The 18441-nt window shown below is 45.7% G+C and overlaps 1 protein-coding gene across 4 annotated transcripts in view; it reads right to left on the bottom strand.

Moving 5' to 3' along the window:
• Positions 1–18441, bottom strand: part of CTIF (cap binding complex dependent translation initiation factor) — a 119035-nt gene that overhangs the window by 38452 nt on the left and 62142 nt on the right. For 3 of the 4 annotated variants that reach the window (XM_026865567.1, XM_026865569.1, XM_026865570.1), the window contains 2 exons: positions 4497–4938; positions 2472–2801 (listed from right to left, as the gene is read on the bottom strand). In XM_026865567.1, coding sequence (XP_026721368.1) covers positions 2472–2801; positions 4497–4938 — 772 coding nt within the window. The remainder of the gene's footprint in view (positions 1–2471; positions 2802–4496; positions 4939–18441) is intronic. The other variant, XM_026865568.1, reaches the window with a different exon arrangement.

The raw sequence follows: 18441 nt of genomic DNA, 5'->3' as shown, positions 1-18441 counted from the left end.
AGCTCCTTACGTCCGGGGATCAGATTAGTCTGAAAGGTGCTACAGAGACATAAATCCAGCTCTGGAGCAGGATTTGTTATTAAAGTTTTCTTTTTTTGATTAATGGCAAATTATCTAGAAATGGCTGATGGAAAGCATCTAATGGTGGAGGGGCCGGGACTGGATCTGGGTAATGTTATATCATGAACCATATATCAATATATCATATTGATACTGATATATCAACACTGAACTATATATCAATATGATAGCCATATTACTCCACAATATCCATATATTATCCAATATACCATAATGATATTGCTAATATATCCTATATCAATACCATCAACACCCTTATTTCATGACAAGGCAGCTGCAATGAGTCTTTCATGCCTCCTATCTGGTCTGTCTTCAGCCAGGGCTATCAAGCCTGAATGCATCACAAAAATCCTCAGTTTAGGGCTTGTCCAAAGTATTTCATCAATCTGCATGAATGCAGCTGATTATTTTGGTTGGAAAAAGAAACCATGCTTGAAGAAAGTCAAAATCCTTTACTATCAGAAAGGAAATGTTAAATTATTTATTCACATAGCACTTTGCTTTTGACCTGTCACCTTCTGCCCCATCAAGACATTTTTAAAAGACGTGCAGTTTGGGGCTGAGCAAATCCCTTTTGCATATTTTTCTATGCTCTGGCACGTGAACTCAATCACCCACACACCCTGCTCAGTCTTTTAATTTCTTCCCAGCTTTCCACAACAGACATCGTGCTCCCATTGCACTGAGACTGGCTACACGTTCCTGGGAAGCACTTTGGAGCTCTCTGGAGATAGGAGATGTATTATTTATTCTACATTCATGCTATAAAGAGCTGAATATGAAGCCAGTTGTTATTGCACAATGCTTCAGTATAAATCAGTCTACTGGGTCTGTTGGTAGGGGTGGAAATGCTGGGGGAAGAGAAGAAAGCAAGCTGGAGGAGTCCTCCTTCAGCCAGAAGGACTGACATCCTCAGTTTTTGGATAACACTCTGCTGCTCCCTGGATATCACTCCTGCACTTTAGTTTGGATTTCTTAGCATCGCTCAGCCAAACGGGGGAAGACACAAGAGTGACCTGGCATGGGAAGAGTGGGATGCATGGAGGTTTTAAAGCCCCCTCCAGCCCCTTGCTGCTAAATCTGGGACTGATGCTGACTGAAATTTGTCTTGTTCTGCTTTATAATCACTCTGGAAGTAAATCAAGTGGAAAAAAATCACCCCCTGGTACATGCAATGGGCATATGTGTGTGTTGCCCAAGGGCTTTCCAGGGGAGAGCAAAGAAGGAGCGGGCACAGGAAAGCATGCTGGGTTTGATATGTGAGAGATGCAAAACTGGACCAGTGACTCCTCAGAATTATCTTAGGTTATGCTGAACATTGACTTTCATTATTTTATTTTGCTTCTTATTTCCCTGCTTGCTGTGTTGCCCAAAAGCCAACTCAGCCTGCATAAGGCACAGGCAGCCAGGCACAGCATCCAAGGGAAGAACTCCAACAACAGCAAGAAGGGCAAGAAGATGTGTCAAAAACTGGAGCGATGCTGGGCACCGATCATGGGCGGAGAGCAGAGAAATGAAACGAGAGCTTTGTACGTGGCACAGATGACACGTGTGTGTGAGGGAATGGCCAAATGGAAATACATATTAATCAAGGATGGAAAGTTCACGGTTTTAGTTCTACATGTCCTGTCTCCAGAGAGGCAGAAAGATGAAGGTCCGTGTGACACCCTCTCTAGAAAGCAACCCCACCTTTGATAGTGGCACTACAGTAAAACACGCTCTCCCCAGCAGAACGTGGGCAGCTGAGGACAGTCCTGTTGCTTCATCTTACACCACTGTCATAGACCAGTTATCAGAGCCACTGCTTTTTTCTCCCCCCTGACTCTGGGGTTTGGATGTTTTTGGAGCAGAACAATCAACCAGCATGGCATATACCAATAAACAGATCACCCAGAATATTAGTTAATACAGAAATTATTTCTGTCTGGGTTGTAATCAGAAATGAGGAGCGAGTCCTTCAGTCAGGCAACGCAATCAACAGCCTGCTCAGGGACTGTGATTTAATCTGGTATCTCTGGTGCTGAGATGGGCTTCAGCTGAAAAGAGCAGCAAGGACTGTAAGACCCTCTGGGTTCACTTCTCTTCATGCCATAGGGATGCTGCCACAAGCAACCCACTCATTTCACAGGTGGGCCCTGGTGTGAGATACCATAATTTCACCTACAGCTCATGAAATGGGAATGAAGAGCAACTTGACAATGCCTTCAGGGACACGTTATCTACAGTAAGCATTTAAAGATGTGCACACACAAAACTGCAGGCACACTTCTGTTCTCTCATCAACTGGGTTCAAAAGGAATTTGGTAACAGCTCAGCTCCTGTCCAAATACATGGTAAGACCAGGTAAAGTGAAACTGCACGCATCTAATCAACTAATTTTATCTCATTACCTGCAACATGTTGAGGAGCAGACTCCGGAATTTAGTTCCTTCCACCATGAAAAGGGCCATTTTGTCACAGAGCTTGGCTGCCGTGGAAGCAAAGCTGCGGTCCGTCACTGCTTTCTGGTAGATGGTCTTGACTATCTCCCCCAGCATCTCCTCAGAGTTGGTAGAGTTCTGGGCCTCCTCCATGAAGGTGGTGAGTTTGGAGTCAACATCACTGCTGTTGTTCCTCATACTGTTGAGAATTTCAATTAATTTGTCCATTTTGTTCTTTTCGGGATTAGTGGTTTCCACCGTGACTTCGTCCTGGTCCGTGAAAAGGGAAAGACAAGGCGTCTGTTACACAAGGAAAAAACAGACATATCAGCCCTTGTCCTTCCACAACAGCAAAGGGGGAAGGGGTTGGGGAGACATGTAAACAGACACAGAAAGGTCAAAGCATCTTTTATGGACACAATGGTCTCATCTCAGCACTGAAAACCACAGGTGAATGAGTCCTGCCCCAGAAATGTTCTCTTTCCCCACTTCCCACAACACTCAATCCCAGAGCCCTCCCCCTCAGCTCAGGGAGAAGACATGCTTGAGGGTCTTGAGCCAGCATGCCAAGGTCTGACCACCCCTGACTGCCTTCAGCATCTTGGACAGGTTTCTGGGGGTGCCTGCAACACGGTGATAATGGTAATTTTTTTCCCTCTGTTTTGAAAGTGCATCGATGTTTACAAAATGCTCAGATAATAATCCTACAAATATATCTACTTTTTAATATATATTTAATGTTCTAAATTGAGTTCAGAAATATCACATGATCCCAGCATCACAAAATCTCTTAACTTTTCCATCTCTTGGCTGTTACAATTTTCACTTCACGTCACTACCACAGAATTTATTGCTTGTTTTCAACATCTAATTATGCATTTCCCTCTTTCCCCCAGTATAAGCCATGTATCCCCTTGCTCTGGTCTGCTCCCTTCTCCTCCTTTAGTTCAGTCTTAAAACATGCTATCCAATACAAACCTGTAGCAATTTTTCAGACAACCCCAATGCCAACCAGCAGTTAAGAGTTGTCCAAAACTCCCATCAGGAGGCCAGTTGTGCTGACCCAAGAGCGCGTGCTTATGTGATGTGTTTCTTACAAGACTATAAATTTGCCCGGAGAGCATTAAAATGAATACTCTGAAAGTCTCTGCTATACTCCCATTGCTTTAAAGAACATAAAAATAACTAACAAAAACTCTTCCTCGCCCTCATGCTACATACATAAATAGTAAATGCACATGCATTCAAACGTATACATTTCCAACATGCACTCCCATGGAATTGTATATGTTCGGGTTATTTTTGCTATGCATTTTGGAAATCTCATTGGAGATACCCCCATGGATGCATTTTCCACTCTGACAAAACAATCTCAAGAGAAAAAAATTTGAGTTTCACATGGGGAAAATTGAGATATCATCTCTGAATTCCTCAGAAATCTCAGGCTGAATATTGTTTCCAAAAAGGATTTCTCCTCCATCACTTGCATGCAATAGTTTTGTTATTGTTGGGTTGATGGAAGGAAGGAGGAAAGATAAGAGCACATCAATTCATTGCTGAGATAAATGGATATCAGCTTTTAAGTAGCTGACTCCAACTGTTCAGCACTCAAAAGTCAAAGCTCTATAATTGTGGAGACAAGCTGCCTTTTTTAAATCTCTCTGCAAGGAGGATGAGTGCTGCAGACTGGGAGGCAGTCAGCTGGGTTCAGCCGCTGGGGAAGGAGCGCCGATGTTGCAGCTCATGTGGGCACCAGAACTCCCCAAGGGTCTTTGCATGGGTAGGGGCAGAGTTCCCAGTCCTTCTTGGACAACTCAAGCTGGTAGCAACCTCAGCCAAGAGAAGCACGAAGACATTTCAAGAGAAATGCTGACACTGGGAGTTTAAGTTGAGAGCATCCATGGAAAGGTCCCTTGAGTCCAACCCACCCTTTGTATGGAGAATGACCAGACTCTTGGAAAAAGGGAAACTCAGCATTTCCCTAAGAAATAGTACCTTTTCTTTTAGTCTCCTCCGCAGTCTGTCTTTGGAAGACTGCAGCAAGTTGATCTTAGGTCTTTCCCCAATGCGCTCGTGAATACTGTCTTTCCGCTTGGTCTCTGACTCCTGGATGTACTGCTGAGACTGCTTCTCCACAGCCTCCGGGCCCCGATGTGTCTCCACGGGAATATGCACCGTGCAGACAGAGGTGTCCTCGATTTTCAAATTCTCAGTCTCTTTGGCGTTTCTGTGCGTTTCTTTGTCGTTGGGCGAGTGCTTCTGGTTGTGGTGCCATCTCCGGTTCTGGCTGTAGCCGTGGTGGCCCGTCCTGCCTGAGGAGTGAGGGGCCTGGCCTCCTTGATAGAGTTTCTGGTGGTCCCTGTTGTGTTTGGTGCCACCTTGCTGATGTTCTGTGTGCTGCTGAGACTTGTTCCCACCGGGAAGTCTCTGCTGTCGCCTGGAAAATCAAAGGAAGTCATTAGTTCACCCCTTCCAGCATGGCCCTGTTTGGTCAACACATCTGTCCCACCAAACAGCCTGGCTCTTGGTGGGTGGGGTCTGTGCGTCCCCTGCCACAAAAGGGGAGCCAATTCCTCAGCATCTAACACAGTCTATTACCAACTCATGCCTCTGAATCTCTTACAGTGATAGGCATATTTCAGCTGAAAGCTTTCATGAACAATTAGGTAACATGACTTTGTTTCCCAGGAAAATCTCTCCCAAGTTTCTATGTTTTCTGTGTTGCTTCCACACTAAACCAGAGAAGACCTCGTTAGTCCTAGCTGAGCAGCGGGAAGTCAGGCAGGCAAGAAATATCAGGAGATACTTTTTTCTGAAGACCTAAGGAGTTCCTGATACACCCAGCTTACAGCGTCTGCTCCTCTTGCCTGCCACCTCTGCTGTACCAATGTGGCACACTGATGCACTGGTTTGCAGTGAACCATTTTATTTCTAAGTGGAAAAAAAAAAGCTAAGAAGCAAATTACTGAGTAAAAGAGATGCCCACACCAAGTGGTTTCATTTGGCCTTTCTTCATGCATGTCCATCACTGCTGTGCTGTGACAGAACACGTGCATGGACGAAGTAGCTGAGGACCATGCTTGGCTCTGGCAGCACAGGGAACCAGGATAACTACCTTTGGAGAAGAGGCTGTGTGAATACTGCTCCAAATGTATAACACAGAAATTCAACAGCCATAAAGATGAGGAATTGTCAGTAAAGGGTTTGCTCGAGAGACTAGGGTGGCTCGGAAGGGGTGAGCAAGCCCCCATGTGCTGCCCATAACCCATAGCCCAGTTAGCAGGTCCCTGAAAAACCAACAGTGGAACGGAAGAAACGCTTTGTCAGTCTCCAACATTTCAGATTTCCACACAGGCTGCAGCATGGCTGTACCAAGCAGAGAAGGCAGAGCTGGAATGCTATCACCAAGATGGAGATGGTCCTGGCATTGGCTGCCTTTGCCTGGGACAGTGCAGGCATGGGACATCTAAGCACGGTAGCAGCTCCTTGCTGCTTGCTGCTTTTGTAACTCATGAATGGCTCTGAGAGCACATGAGATGCTTTAATGCTTGCCTCCTTACACGGCTGCTGGGAGCTGTGCTGGAGGCTCACATAGGACATCTCCCCAGCATCGTCCCCTGAAACAGGGAAACAACTGTGAGCACTGTGGTGACCACACTAGTCTACATCCATACTGGTTTTGTAGTCGTTATAATCCCCCTGCTCAGCCTCAACCCTTACCCCAAACCCCCGCCTCCGTTTGGATAAATTGCAGTGTTTATTTTAAACCCGTCGCATAGCAATTAATTTTATTTTCATCATCTGCACCGCTCGGCTAAGGGCGCTTGGATGAAGGAAGCAGCCATTCACAAATACATTTCAATGGTCAGCGGCTAAACAGTCTCCAACCCTGCCTGCCAAAGCCATCTGCCCATCAAATCTGTATTCCTTGGCATCCCCAGGAGTTAAAACCTATTTTCCGAGGCCAACTGGCTCTTAACCATCAAGAGCAAGGGCTCGTGTTTGGCGAACGCAGGACCAAGAAGCTTGTTCGCGGTGGCAGTGGAAGGAATTTGTGTTTAGTCTCAGACCACTGGATCTGCTTTTCTGAGATATTCAATGTCGAGGGTTTTGGGTTTTGTTTTGTTTTGTTTTTTTTTTTTTAGGCTGAATGGCAGGGTAAAAAAAAAAAAAAAAAAAAGAAGGACACGGGGGAAGCTTTCCTGTTTGCTGGAGCTTACAAGCATTTTATGAGTACAGATTCTCCACATCAAGTTTTCCTGGCATTTCTTTGTTTCCTCTCAGTAACGCAATCACATAAACCACTTTGTAAAGAGCAATGCTTATTAAAAGGGGAATGTCAAAATAAAAGTTAGTTAAAACCCCTGTCTAGTACTAAGCCCTCACATGCTTAAGCATACAAGAGTTTTGTTGATACAATTCAGCGTTTTCTTTCTGTGGTTTTGCTCTTCTCTCAGATGTCTTGAGTTTAACCGTTTGGGTGCAATTTCAGCCTTGGGTTATAAACCAGAAAGGCTGCTACTTAAATACTCAACTGTATTTGTTGCAAATATTGCACAGAAATGATAAAAGCTGCATACAGTGACAGCTTTTTAGTTTAAGCAGGGGTAAGGCAAAACGCCTGGAAAAGAGCTGGGAACCAACCTCTGCTGTAAATTCCTGCAAGAAATGCATGCAGGGACGTTTTTTTCCTAAACATATAATGATACAATAAACCAAATCGCTTCTGTTTAAGGGCTGTGAAATTAAAAGAAAAGGTTTAAGATTTAAAAAAACCTACTTAAGCCAATGGGAAATGTGCAAGATTTTTCAGTTTGGGTCTTTTGCAATAAGACAGGGAAAGGACAGGGCAGCTCCATCCCTGTACAGAACAGCTAAAAGGCAATATCCCATGGCAAGGGGCAGAGCAAACACAAACCAAAGCTTTGCAGTCACTGACCACAGGACGGAAAACACCAGAGTTAAACAAGTTAGGGAAAAAAAAATTGCAAGAAATAAAAGGCAAAGGAAGAATGGCAAACAAGAAGCAATGTCCGTGACTTGGCAGCAGGCAGGGGTCTAGAGGATCATCCAGCATTTCAGGCAGAGACTCGTTGTGTGCTTTTATCTTCCCAACACCCCAGCGAAGAAGAAAAGCCAAGAATAGGACTCTGCAGCCAAAGCAGGGAGAATGGGGCCCAGATCTTAAAACTTTTTTGACTGCACAGCATTGCAAGGCCTGGGAGGTTGGCATGACCCATGCTCGATCTCAGGTCACAACCAAGGTGCTGGGGACACAGAGAGCCCCAGGAAGGGGCAGAATGGGGGCCAGGGCACCCCGCCCCACACACCTGCTGTGGGTTGAGTTGATGGAAACAACCTCGTGCTTGCTCAAGGGCAGGAGTGTAGGTGCCAAGATGGTGGCTTGGGGTGACCTGCCAAGCTTAGGGAACCAGACCATGTAGGAGCAGAAAGGCTCTTCCCAACTCAGGCTTTTAGGTTTGTGATGCCAAAGGGAGGAACAGTTGAAACTTGAATCACACAGCAACATCCCCCAGAAAAGGAAGAATTCACCCCAGAAAAATGCTGCAGCTACTGGGAAATCCTCCTCCTGTCCCTCTCTGCTCATCCTTTGCTGTAAGGACACAGCACCTTGCGGGGGACCCTATTTCAGCTACAAGAAAAAGTATCTAGACAGCACCACATTCTCTTACCTTTGGACTCTGTTTAACGTTGAATAACTATTTTCACTTCAAAGGCCAAATTCTGATTCAGCTCAAAACTCCCCAACCTCAGTGGGACCGGGGATTTGGCCACCAGTCAACATGGAAACTAAAGAGACATTCAGAGCCACAAAGAAACTGCAGAAGTACTAAAAACCAAGGGGAGACAGTCAGGGTTGCCAAGCTGGAAACAGGATAGTATCTCTTCTGCTATCATTTCTGCAGTGATTTTTTTATTTAATTAACTAAATGAGATACCTTTCAACAGAATTTAGATCTGACAAATGTCTGCTCTGTTGGAGGAGCCTACGCAAACAAATCTAAGGCTTCAGCTGTCTCAGTGATTACCAGCCTACGTGCTCAGAAATACAGGATTCCTGTAAGTTTTTACTACATCGTTTGCTCCCAAGGAAAGGGGCTGGAAGGCACAAGGCTGGGGAAAATAACTCCAGACACGTGGACAGCTGTGGTCTAAAACACAGTTGCTCCATCCCGTCAGCCCTGCTCTTTTCCCCCCTCTGAGTGAGACAAGTCCTCTGAAAGCCCCGACCATTTGTCTGGCATGCAGAGAGCCGGAGGACAACACGGGGTTACATTCTGCTGGTGGTTGCACAGAGATCTGGTTAAGCAATTCTTGCAAATACTGAGAGGTAAGGAGCTACATCTCCAACGGCACTTGAGACATTTACCCCACGGCGCCGAGCACCGTATACGGCTGAACTGAGGGGGATCCTGGCCACGGGCTCAGGGACTGGGTGCTCTGGACATCTTGGCTTGTGTCTTTGAAGAACCTGCCTGGACACCACGCTTGCCCTCAATCCCAGGCAGCTCTCCCACACAACAAACCCTCCGGGGCACGCAAAGCTCCTCTCAGGGCAGGGATGCTGGTTTTGTCCTGCTTCTGGGCACAGCCTGATACCCGGTGGGCATGGCCAGGGCCACCCAGCAGTTAACTAACATGGACTTGCAGCCATTAAGCCAAGAGGTTGAGAATGAAGAGCAGTGCCATGGCCAAGGTCAAACCATCTGCATCCCTTTCATCCTTCTGGTGCTCGAATGAAAACACTCCTCACTGCATTTTACAAGGCAGGAAGTTTCCCTCCACCCTTTCTTCTGCCCAGTCAGGACCTCATCTCTGTGCCAGAATCAGGCCCAGGAACAGGACAGTCTTGGGACTATCTCATCATCAGCTTTGCTATTAACATGCCTGCAATTAATTAGCAATTTGCCATTATATGGGCAATTCTGCTGCAAAAATGGACCTCAGACCTCACTTATCCATGACACCCCTCAAAGCTGGAAGAGCAGAGCAACCCCAGGGCACACAGTAACTGTACCTGTGAATGGAGGACTGGTGGGGCTAGCTCTATAGGATGAAGGGCCACTTCTGCCCAGCTTCTTTTTGAAAATCCCACAGTAGTTTTTGTTGATGGAAGGAAATAAAAAACCATCTTAGAGTCACCACTGAAAGAGTTAAATTCACAGAGATCGATAGCAATTGGGTTCTTCCTGGCTGTACCAGCTAGCTGCCCAGGATACTCTGCCTGAAAAGGGAAAGGGCAGGAAGAAGACAAGTCCTCTGAAACATCCCCTGAACAAACTAATTGTTCTGGGCCCAGCCTTTCTGATCTAAGCATATTCCAGCCAGACTAGCTGCTTCACCTTGCGTGATGCAGTTCCACAAAGAACCGGACTGGCACCCCCGAGCAGGCACTGCTGGAGGTGTTTGGGCATGGCAGTTCTGCTACAGTCAAAACCACCCATCATCACTGGCTTTGGGCACCTAAGAGACATCATGGTCCAAACTGGAGGGTCCAAAGGATCCCAGTTAGGAGCTGGTTGAGTTTTATAGCATCTAAAACTGGTCCTGGAGGTCGGGGGAATATTGCTATTAATATAACAAGGAGAAAGGTCTGAATTTCTATTCTAGAGGCCTGACTTTCCCTAGAAGTATTCTTCACCAAGCCTACCTCCATCAAAGGCACTCTGATGTTTTACGTGCATGTATAGTGTATAACTCAGCGTTGCTTTGGTACAGCCGTTTTCTATCCTTGCTGTGACTGAGAATGGGAAACACTCAAAGAAGCTTGACGGTTCCACACAATTTAATCAAAAACCTCAAAACCCCACAGAAAGTAACAACCAACAGCTCAAAGGATGAAGAACACAGGACTTCTGTGTGTTTTCCCTTTGGCTTTCTCTCTCAAAAACGGTTTCACTTGGCTCTGGTTTCATTTTTGTTTGCATTTTTCTCAGATGAGAAGGGAACAAGATGTCATGTTCACTCCCGAAAACAAAAATGACATTATTCACACTTCTTTTATGCCTTTCTATCACTATCCTGACCACTAGACTCAGCCCATGCGTCGGAATGGACACAGTATTTTGGAAGTGTAGAAAATCCACCTGTCAAAATGGTGGTGATCAGGATCTAAAATAATCTCTGAACAGCTGAGATGTAATAAGTACTTTAGGTCTTACGTGTACACATCCTTGAAACATACAATGAACTCCAGAAGAAAACCACGGCCAACAAAACCAATGCTGTGAGGATAGAGACGTTTTTGATGAGGGTCACAGAATCTGGCTGCTGGGAAAAGCATTCTGAAACCTTGACGAGCTGCCTACCTGGGCACAACTCCTCATCACCACCTTGGTCTTGGGGTATAGACACCGCTGACAACCCTTCCGTGGGCCTGGACATCCCATCTGTCTTTGATTGCTAGATTTTTTTGTTTGGCCTTTACAACTAGTTTCTAGTTGTAAACAACTACTATAAACCAATAGGGTAGCATTGATTTTTATGCTAAGTGTGGTGAGGCCCTGGCAGAGGTTGCCCAGAGAGGTGGTGGATGCCCCATCCCTGGAAACATTCCAGGCCAGGCTGGACGGGGCTCTGAGCAACCTGACCTAGTGAAGATGTCCCTGCTCAGGCAGGGGTTGGACTAGATGGCCTTTAGAGGTCCCTTCCAGCCCAAATGGGTCTATGATTCTATGACTGCAGGACTTCACAGAGAGACACCCAAGGTGCTCAAGCCATAACACACCCAAAAAATGGGTGTAGGATTGAACAAAGCACATCTCATCATGGGATGCATTATCTTCTGCTATGGGATAATGACTGATTTCACCTTCCCAAACACAGAAATGGACTTGACTTCTTCCTGTGCCTTACTGCAGCATCTCCTCACACCATCAGTGTCCACCACTTCTCTCACCACAGGGATGGACACCCCATTCACAGCACCACCAGATAAGCACCCTGTGCTGCAGGAGCAGAGACAGTCTTGCTGGACTGAAAGGACACGGCACAAAGTCCCTCGGAGCAGGCTCAGCAAAGCATTGAAGAGCAAACCTGTCTGGTGTTGAAGTCCAATGAAAGTCCTCACATTCTGCAATGCTCGGCTGCACAGGCTGCCTGAGTCAGCTATTTTCTTCTAAGCTTCATGGAAATGAATCTTCAGGAGGAATTTAAGTGGCTGTTTTGCAACACCAGCTTGGGAAAGACATCCCAAGTACAGATGGCATGCGAGATAGCTCCAAAACAGCTCTTTAAATGCTTTGCTGGATCTTCCACAAATCATTAGGGATGTCCAGATGGAGGCCCTTGTTACACAGAGCGGGCAACCAGCTAGGAGGACACCCCCCGGACTTCAAGGCTGACTGCCCAGACTGGTGTGGAAACCACTGCAGTGATTTCATGTAGAAATTGCTTGTAAATAGTTCTCTTCACATTATGTTTTTGGATTCTTAGCGTACTGTAAACTTGATTGCAAAAATGACATGAAAACCATAGGAAAATACAGTGAGAAGGAAATTAATCCAGTTTAGTTGAAAGAGTTTAAATCTGAAAGACACAACCACAGGACACAAAGTTTCCCCCAAATCTGCTGAGCACAAACACACGTGAAGCCTGGGCCACTGGTAAGAATGTGACTTGAATGAATATAGATTAATCTTTTACTACTTTGCAATAAAAGAGCTTATATCTCAGACTCCAGGCTGCCTCCTTTAAAAATACACCAAGGCTCATCAGTTATCCCGAGATCTGATAATCCTCCAAGAGATATAAACTTTAAACCCGTGCCAAGATGCACAGACACAGCCCACCACCATCCCTCCATGGTTGTGTCCCTCAAGACACATCCTAAATAGTACGTACCAGCCCCCACCTGCTGCCTTTTTGTTCAGCTGTCTTCCTTTAGACCTCTGTGACTCTGTGACCTGCAGCAAGGAGACATCCTAGGTTTTTTCCATATCCTATTTATACCAGTGCTTTCTAGTGAAGAAATAAATGTCTTTCCTGTAGAAGCTAAGGCAAGATTTGACAGTAACCCCTAACAGCTGTCCAGACATATGAGATGACCCAAAGTCAATGGCAAGCAATTACTTCCGACAGAGGGATCTGGTAAAACACCAACCCAAGGAGCAAAGATGCTTTGGACTTACATGTGCCAGAAGCTTTATCAAACATATTATTTTAAAACAATGCAGCATGCTGTAGTATTTAGTGTAGAACTTTGGGAGCTACAATTGATCTGGACATTGACTTATTGCAACCAACTGACAATCCTAAGCAGTTCCCCAAATGTTTACCTAGGTCTGTCCCATGAGCTGTCTCCTTTTGACCTCACTCCTGCCTCCTCTCTCATGCTACCCTCAAGGCTTGCATGGATGTGCTGAGCCGTGCCAGTGTCTGATCCACTCTGAAAATTTATTTTCTTTTGGATGAGCTTCCCCTCATCAGTTTGGACGGGAACAGGGCTGCTCGGGGGGAGGCACAGACCTGGGTCACCTTTTGCAGCTCCAGTGCCAAGTAACTGTTGGCCCTCGCTGCTTGGTGACCAGCACCCCCAGCTTTAATCAGGAAATAGGGGCGGTCCATAGCATCTGCACAACGCTGGGAATGGATGGAGCAATGTTAGTCTAAATGAAAGAAAGATGCCTGTTGTCCACTCGTGCCCCCGAGGCTGTCACGCTAAATAAAGACATTATCATAGAAAGAGCAGATACTCAGCGCCTTCATGCCTGTCAGTGACCCCGGCACCTTACGAATCAATCTAGGGACTCTCTTTCCCACAGATGGTCCCTTAGAGACAGACTGCTGTGGCTTTAGTAGGAATAAATGGAAACAAAACAGTTAACAAATATCCAAAAATAGAGCGTAGTTAACTTTTTTTTTTTTTTTTTAATATGGAGATGAAAAATCCCTGGGTGATTTACGTGCCAGCAGAGATATTAGCTGCATATAATAGAGGCAATATTTTTAATACTAATATTTTGGGCTGAGACAAGAGCGGGAATGGAAAGTATTTCCAGTGCCTTGACTTCTTTATTTTGCAAACATCAGTTGCTAACTGGGGTCAGACAGAAATATTGTTTCTGCAACAAGAGCCCAAACAACTTGAGCTGGCAACTTCTTCAACACACTAACTGTGCCAGGAGGCCCTGCATCACTTCAGCACATTGCTCCCTCCCAGGTCTGTGGGGCCAACGTCCCCAACTTGGGTTTGCAGGAAGAAGGACCAGGTAGTTAAATGCTCTCCTGCAAAGAGTGTGGCTATTTGCTGTGGCCAAAAACTGGAAGTGACCACCCAAACTGTGCAGCCACACCGCTGAAGTGATGCAGGGCTTCTTCAAACAGGCCAGATCTCATGAAAAGACCCTGTGTGACACAAGGGGATACCATGAAACACTTTTGCACTCATTGAAAGCATCAACCTTTGTTTGCCCTTACCTCTCAGTTCAGATGCCAGATAACTTTGGAGAACAATCTGGCATCAGAAAGCCCTCAGTGCTCGTTCCAAGTGATCACCAGGAATGGCACATTTATGTTCAAGGATTGAAAGCAGGAGAAAGAAACAACTTATTTCCTTTTATATTCACTCCAGCAACCAGCTGCTGACAACACCTCCACGAACTCATGCTGGAAAACAACGTGTAGATGGATAAACCTATTTCCAGTACTGAGGAGCCATGCCGGAAACACTCCACCAAAGAGAAAGCCATTTCAATAACAGATCGGTTTCCTAGTGCAGAGGAACCTGCCGCTATATTTCCTTCCCGCAATTCTGCCTGGCTGAAATAGCATCACGTAGACGGTTGTGTTTTGCACTACATAGCACTAAAAGAGCAGCCTTGAAGGACAGTCTCATGGGTGACAGGGTTCGCACATACGAAGGTCTGGTGGCCACGGGTTCACTGCAAGGTCTGCAGTGGGGGAAGATCCAGCCACAGCCCCTTCCCTCGTTTCTGACTCAGTTTCTTCACAGGGAAAGGGGGGATGCTGAGAGCAGCCCTCTGCCAAAAAGCAGTTTGAGGTTGATGGAGAACAAACCACCACAGTGTTGCTTCATCTCTGGCTGTTTACCCTGGGGACAGCTCTTGCACTGCTGCCCTGACTCTTCCTACAGCTGACTGACTCAACAGCACCCGACGCTTGCCCACACGATGAGGACTTTCCTGCTCGGCTGGTTAAAAATAAGTAAATCACACCATTAGCTACCAAAGCAAACTCATACAACCAAGATGACCAAGGTGTCCTGGGTGGAGGGCCACAAAAATGATCAGAGGGTTGGAATACCTCTCCTATGACGACAGGCTGAGAGACTCAGGGGTGTTCAGCCCAGAGAAGAGAAGGCTCTGGGGAGACATCAGAGCAGCCTCCCAGGACTTAAAGGGGGCTTAGATGAAAGAGGGACAGAGTTTTTAGTAGGGCCTCTAGACATAGGACAAGGGGTAATGGTTTTAAACTAAAAAAGAGGAGATTCAGACTAGGTGGAAGGAAGAAATAGATTACGATGAGTGTGGTGAGGCCCTGGCAGAGGTTGCCCAGAGAGGTGGTGGATGCCCCATCCCTGGAAACATTCCAGGCCAGGTTGGACGGGGCTCTGAGCAACCTGACCTAGTGAAGATGTCCCTGCCCATGGCAGGGGTTGGACTAGATGGCCTTTAGAGGTCCCTTCCAGCCCAAACCAGTCTGTGATTCTATGATCCCAGAGCTGGCACTGCTGAATGCTTCTGTTAAAGGTCTTGCTTTAAAAATGGCAAAACTGGTATTAAATACTGACTCCTACTTTGCTGGACACAACTGAAGAGCTAAGGTAGTGTTCAACAAACAGGCAGCTAGCCTGCAGGCCCAGCCACAAGAGTACTTTAACCCTCATGATGAAAAGAAGGATGGTTCAAAATAAGCAAAAGGAGGTATTTCTTCACATAATGCGCAGTTAAACTGTGGAGCTCTGCTACATGAGATGTGAGTACCAGGAGTTCACAAGAGCTCAAAGAGCACATTGCCAAAGTCATGAAAGGAAAATCAATCAGGAGCTACTGGATGCAAAGGTGAGCAAATGTGGTCATGCAGATCCTCAAAGTGTAAATTCCTGGAGAATAACAGAATCATTTCGGTTGGAAAAGAACCTTAAGATCGAGTCTGACCATTAAGACGAGGAGAGCGCGACTGAAGAAGCAGCATTTCCTGCATACCCTGTTCGTGTCACGCTCATCCTGCTCTCCATTGCTGGTCACCAAGCCAGGTGGTCCGGTGTGACCCCTCACAGCGCTCCTCCTGCTCTTACTGACCTCCCACCCAGCTCCAGCACACCACTACCACATCTAATTGCAAATGAAAAGCTCCTGCCCTGCTTCTAATGCAGGATGGCATGGCAACCATAAGATAAGGCGAGTTATCTCCCAGATGGGTTGAGGGGTTGCGGGTAAGGCACTCTGCACGCCCAGCTAGTGGCATGCACAGGCAATTACTGCCGCCCAGCTCACGTGCCGTAATTCATTAAGCCGCAATAACGCAATCACCCAGCTGAGTCCTTTTAGGAACAAACCGCCGAGACAATATTGTCCCCTGGGGACCTGCAGTTCAGAGAATTAATTTAGTGTAATAACTCCCAGTGATGTTGCAGACAATCAAACTGAAAGAAATGATGATCTGTCTTTAAACTGCCTGTAACCAACCCCTTGGCTGGTGCCCACCAGCTCTGCTTGGGCAGGCGGGACAAGTGCTGACTGTTTACTTGGGACTTTCATGAACAGGAACAATTAATCACAGAATCATTCAGGTTGGAAAAGACCCTTGGGATCATCGAGTCCTCGGGAATGTCCTTGAGGAATTTCATCATGAGGCACCAGCACTCCAATGAGTTCTCCACCTTGCCCACTGGAATGTTCAGCTTCAGCCAGTGCAGCTTTCTTACTCATATGGTTTAGTTTTAGGTAATCCTGTGAGGAGCAGGGAGTTGGACTTGATGATTCTTATGGGATCCCTCCAGCTTGAGATACTCCAATTCCTGTCTGAGATGAATCTTTAGTGCAGTTGATCCTGAAAACGTGGCCTGCCCTTCACCACTCGTTCAAAGTTTCTAAATTTTAAGCAGGACAGCAACTATTACTTTAACAGCACCTCTGCTCAGGTGCTTTCAGCTGCTTAGAAGGATTTTTTGCATCGTTATACTCTAAACACTATGATTTGGTTAGATACTAGTCTTGCTACTCATTATTGCAGGCAAGTACACCACCAGAGACTTTCTTCTGTCCTTAAAAGAAAAAAAAAAAAGTTGCTCCTGAGTTTTCTCAGAAGAGCTCTCCCACAAACGACAGCTATTCACAGCCACCATCATGCTGGCTCCAGTCCTCAGCCGTGACATCCCCAGTGGGTTTCGTATGTTCCATCTCCACCCCTGAAGGGAGCTTCCGTGGAAGCTCCAGTAACCCCTGTCAGCTCCCAGGGGAGCACGAAGAAGACACGAACATAAGGAAGAAGAGGATGAAAACCTGATTTCCAGATGCTGCTTCAGGGGTTCAGACACACGTGCCATTAAACCTTATTAATTTGACTTGGAAATGCTACTGAGGAGGAAAAGGGTGTTTCAATCTTTTCAATTCCTTCCCTTTCTCTTTATTCTGTTTCACACCATTTGTTGAGTTCAGTAAAGGCACTGCAAATTATTTAGCTCAATGCTACTTTTCAGCAAATATCCATTCCATCTGAAACATTTCATTTTGTTCCAGCTAGGAACAGTACTTCGTCACTAAAATAATGTCTTGATATTGTTGGTTTCTTTAATAAACATCCTCTCCTCTCACTGCAAAGCCTTCAGTAAATGGCCCTGGAAGAACAAAAGACATTTCTATATTGTTTTAAGTTCTCTTCCTTTCTGAAAATCTCAATTAAAACGGTGAAAAAGCAAACGTGTTGCTACTATACTCTGTAATTATGAACTCATTTCTATTCACTCGCCCAGCAGGAGAGGTTTGTCCCCGTGACCTTTGAGAATGGGTTTCTAAGGCTTTTCTAAAATTTCACAGCCTTAAAAACGACACGTTCATGTCAGCCATAAAACACGTTCACCTTCGCCTTCACCCAAAATAAATTGCAATCTTAAAATCCAGGGTGAGGGCCATTCCTGTGACTATTTTTATTTGTGAAAGGAGCCCTAGTGCTGGCCACGAATAGGTTGGCATGGGAGCGGTTCTGGAAATAGTGCAACTCTTCAAGACAGCGTGAAATTTGCATGAATACAGGCTGTCAGCTTATTGTAATGAGTCTTCAAATAAATACCTTCCATGGCACGCTCCTGAGTGATGGTCTGGCTTTTCTTAGTGATTTTTCCAGCACAAAAACTACCTGGCCCAAAGAGGAAGCGTGCGAGCGTGATCCCAACCTCTTGCCTTGCCAGTGTGATGCTTGTAGGAACAAGCGTGGGGCTTTGGTAAAGTCCCACTGAGAAAACATTTTGTGAGAAAAAATGCTGGGACAACTTGGATATATATGTATGTATCTTGGTTATACATGTGTGTGTGTATATATAGCTTTAAGCTGAGAGTGAAAGATGAAAGTAAACAAGAGGGAAAATAATTTTTTTTTATAAGAGATGAAACAATGGACAGGAAGATGATGCCTGAGAACTCAGATGAATGCATAATAGCAGATTTTCACATAAAATAAAGTAATATTGTCCTTTAAACACAAACTAGAAAAGAGCTTTAAAATTCACACATACAAATACAAGCCACACTGCTTTAGAGTTCATTTTGATCCTCCCATGATTTCATGTGCCCACGACACACCTTGGCATATATATTTCTTTTCTCTTAACATTTAGGACCAAATCCAAGGCAGCACATACAGCCACAACACAGCTCAGGCACAGCTGAGGACTTGACAGCTCATCAACCAATTCTGAAAACCCCACCCAACCCCAAGGTTCACATTTTGTTTGAAATAT

Source organism: Athene cunicularia, assembly GCF_003259725.1.
Source record: "Athene cunicularia isolate RWA chromosome Z unlocalized genomic scaffold, athCun1 chrZ_part1, whole genome shotgun sequence".
Lineage (NCBI taxonomy): Eukaryota > Metazoa > Chordata > Aves > Strigiformes > Strigidae > Athene > Athene cunicularia.
The sequence above is the reverse complement of the archived record's forward strand: the minus strand, read 5'-3'. Positions and strand labels throughout refer to the sequence as shown.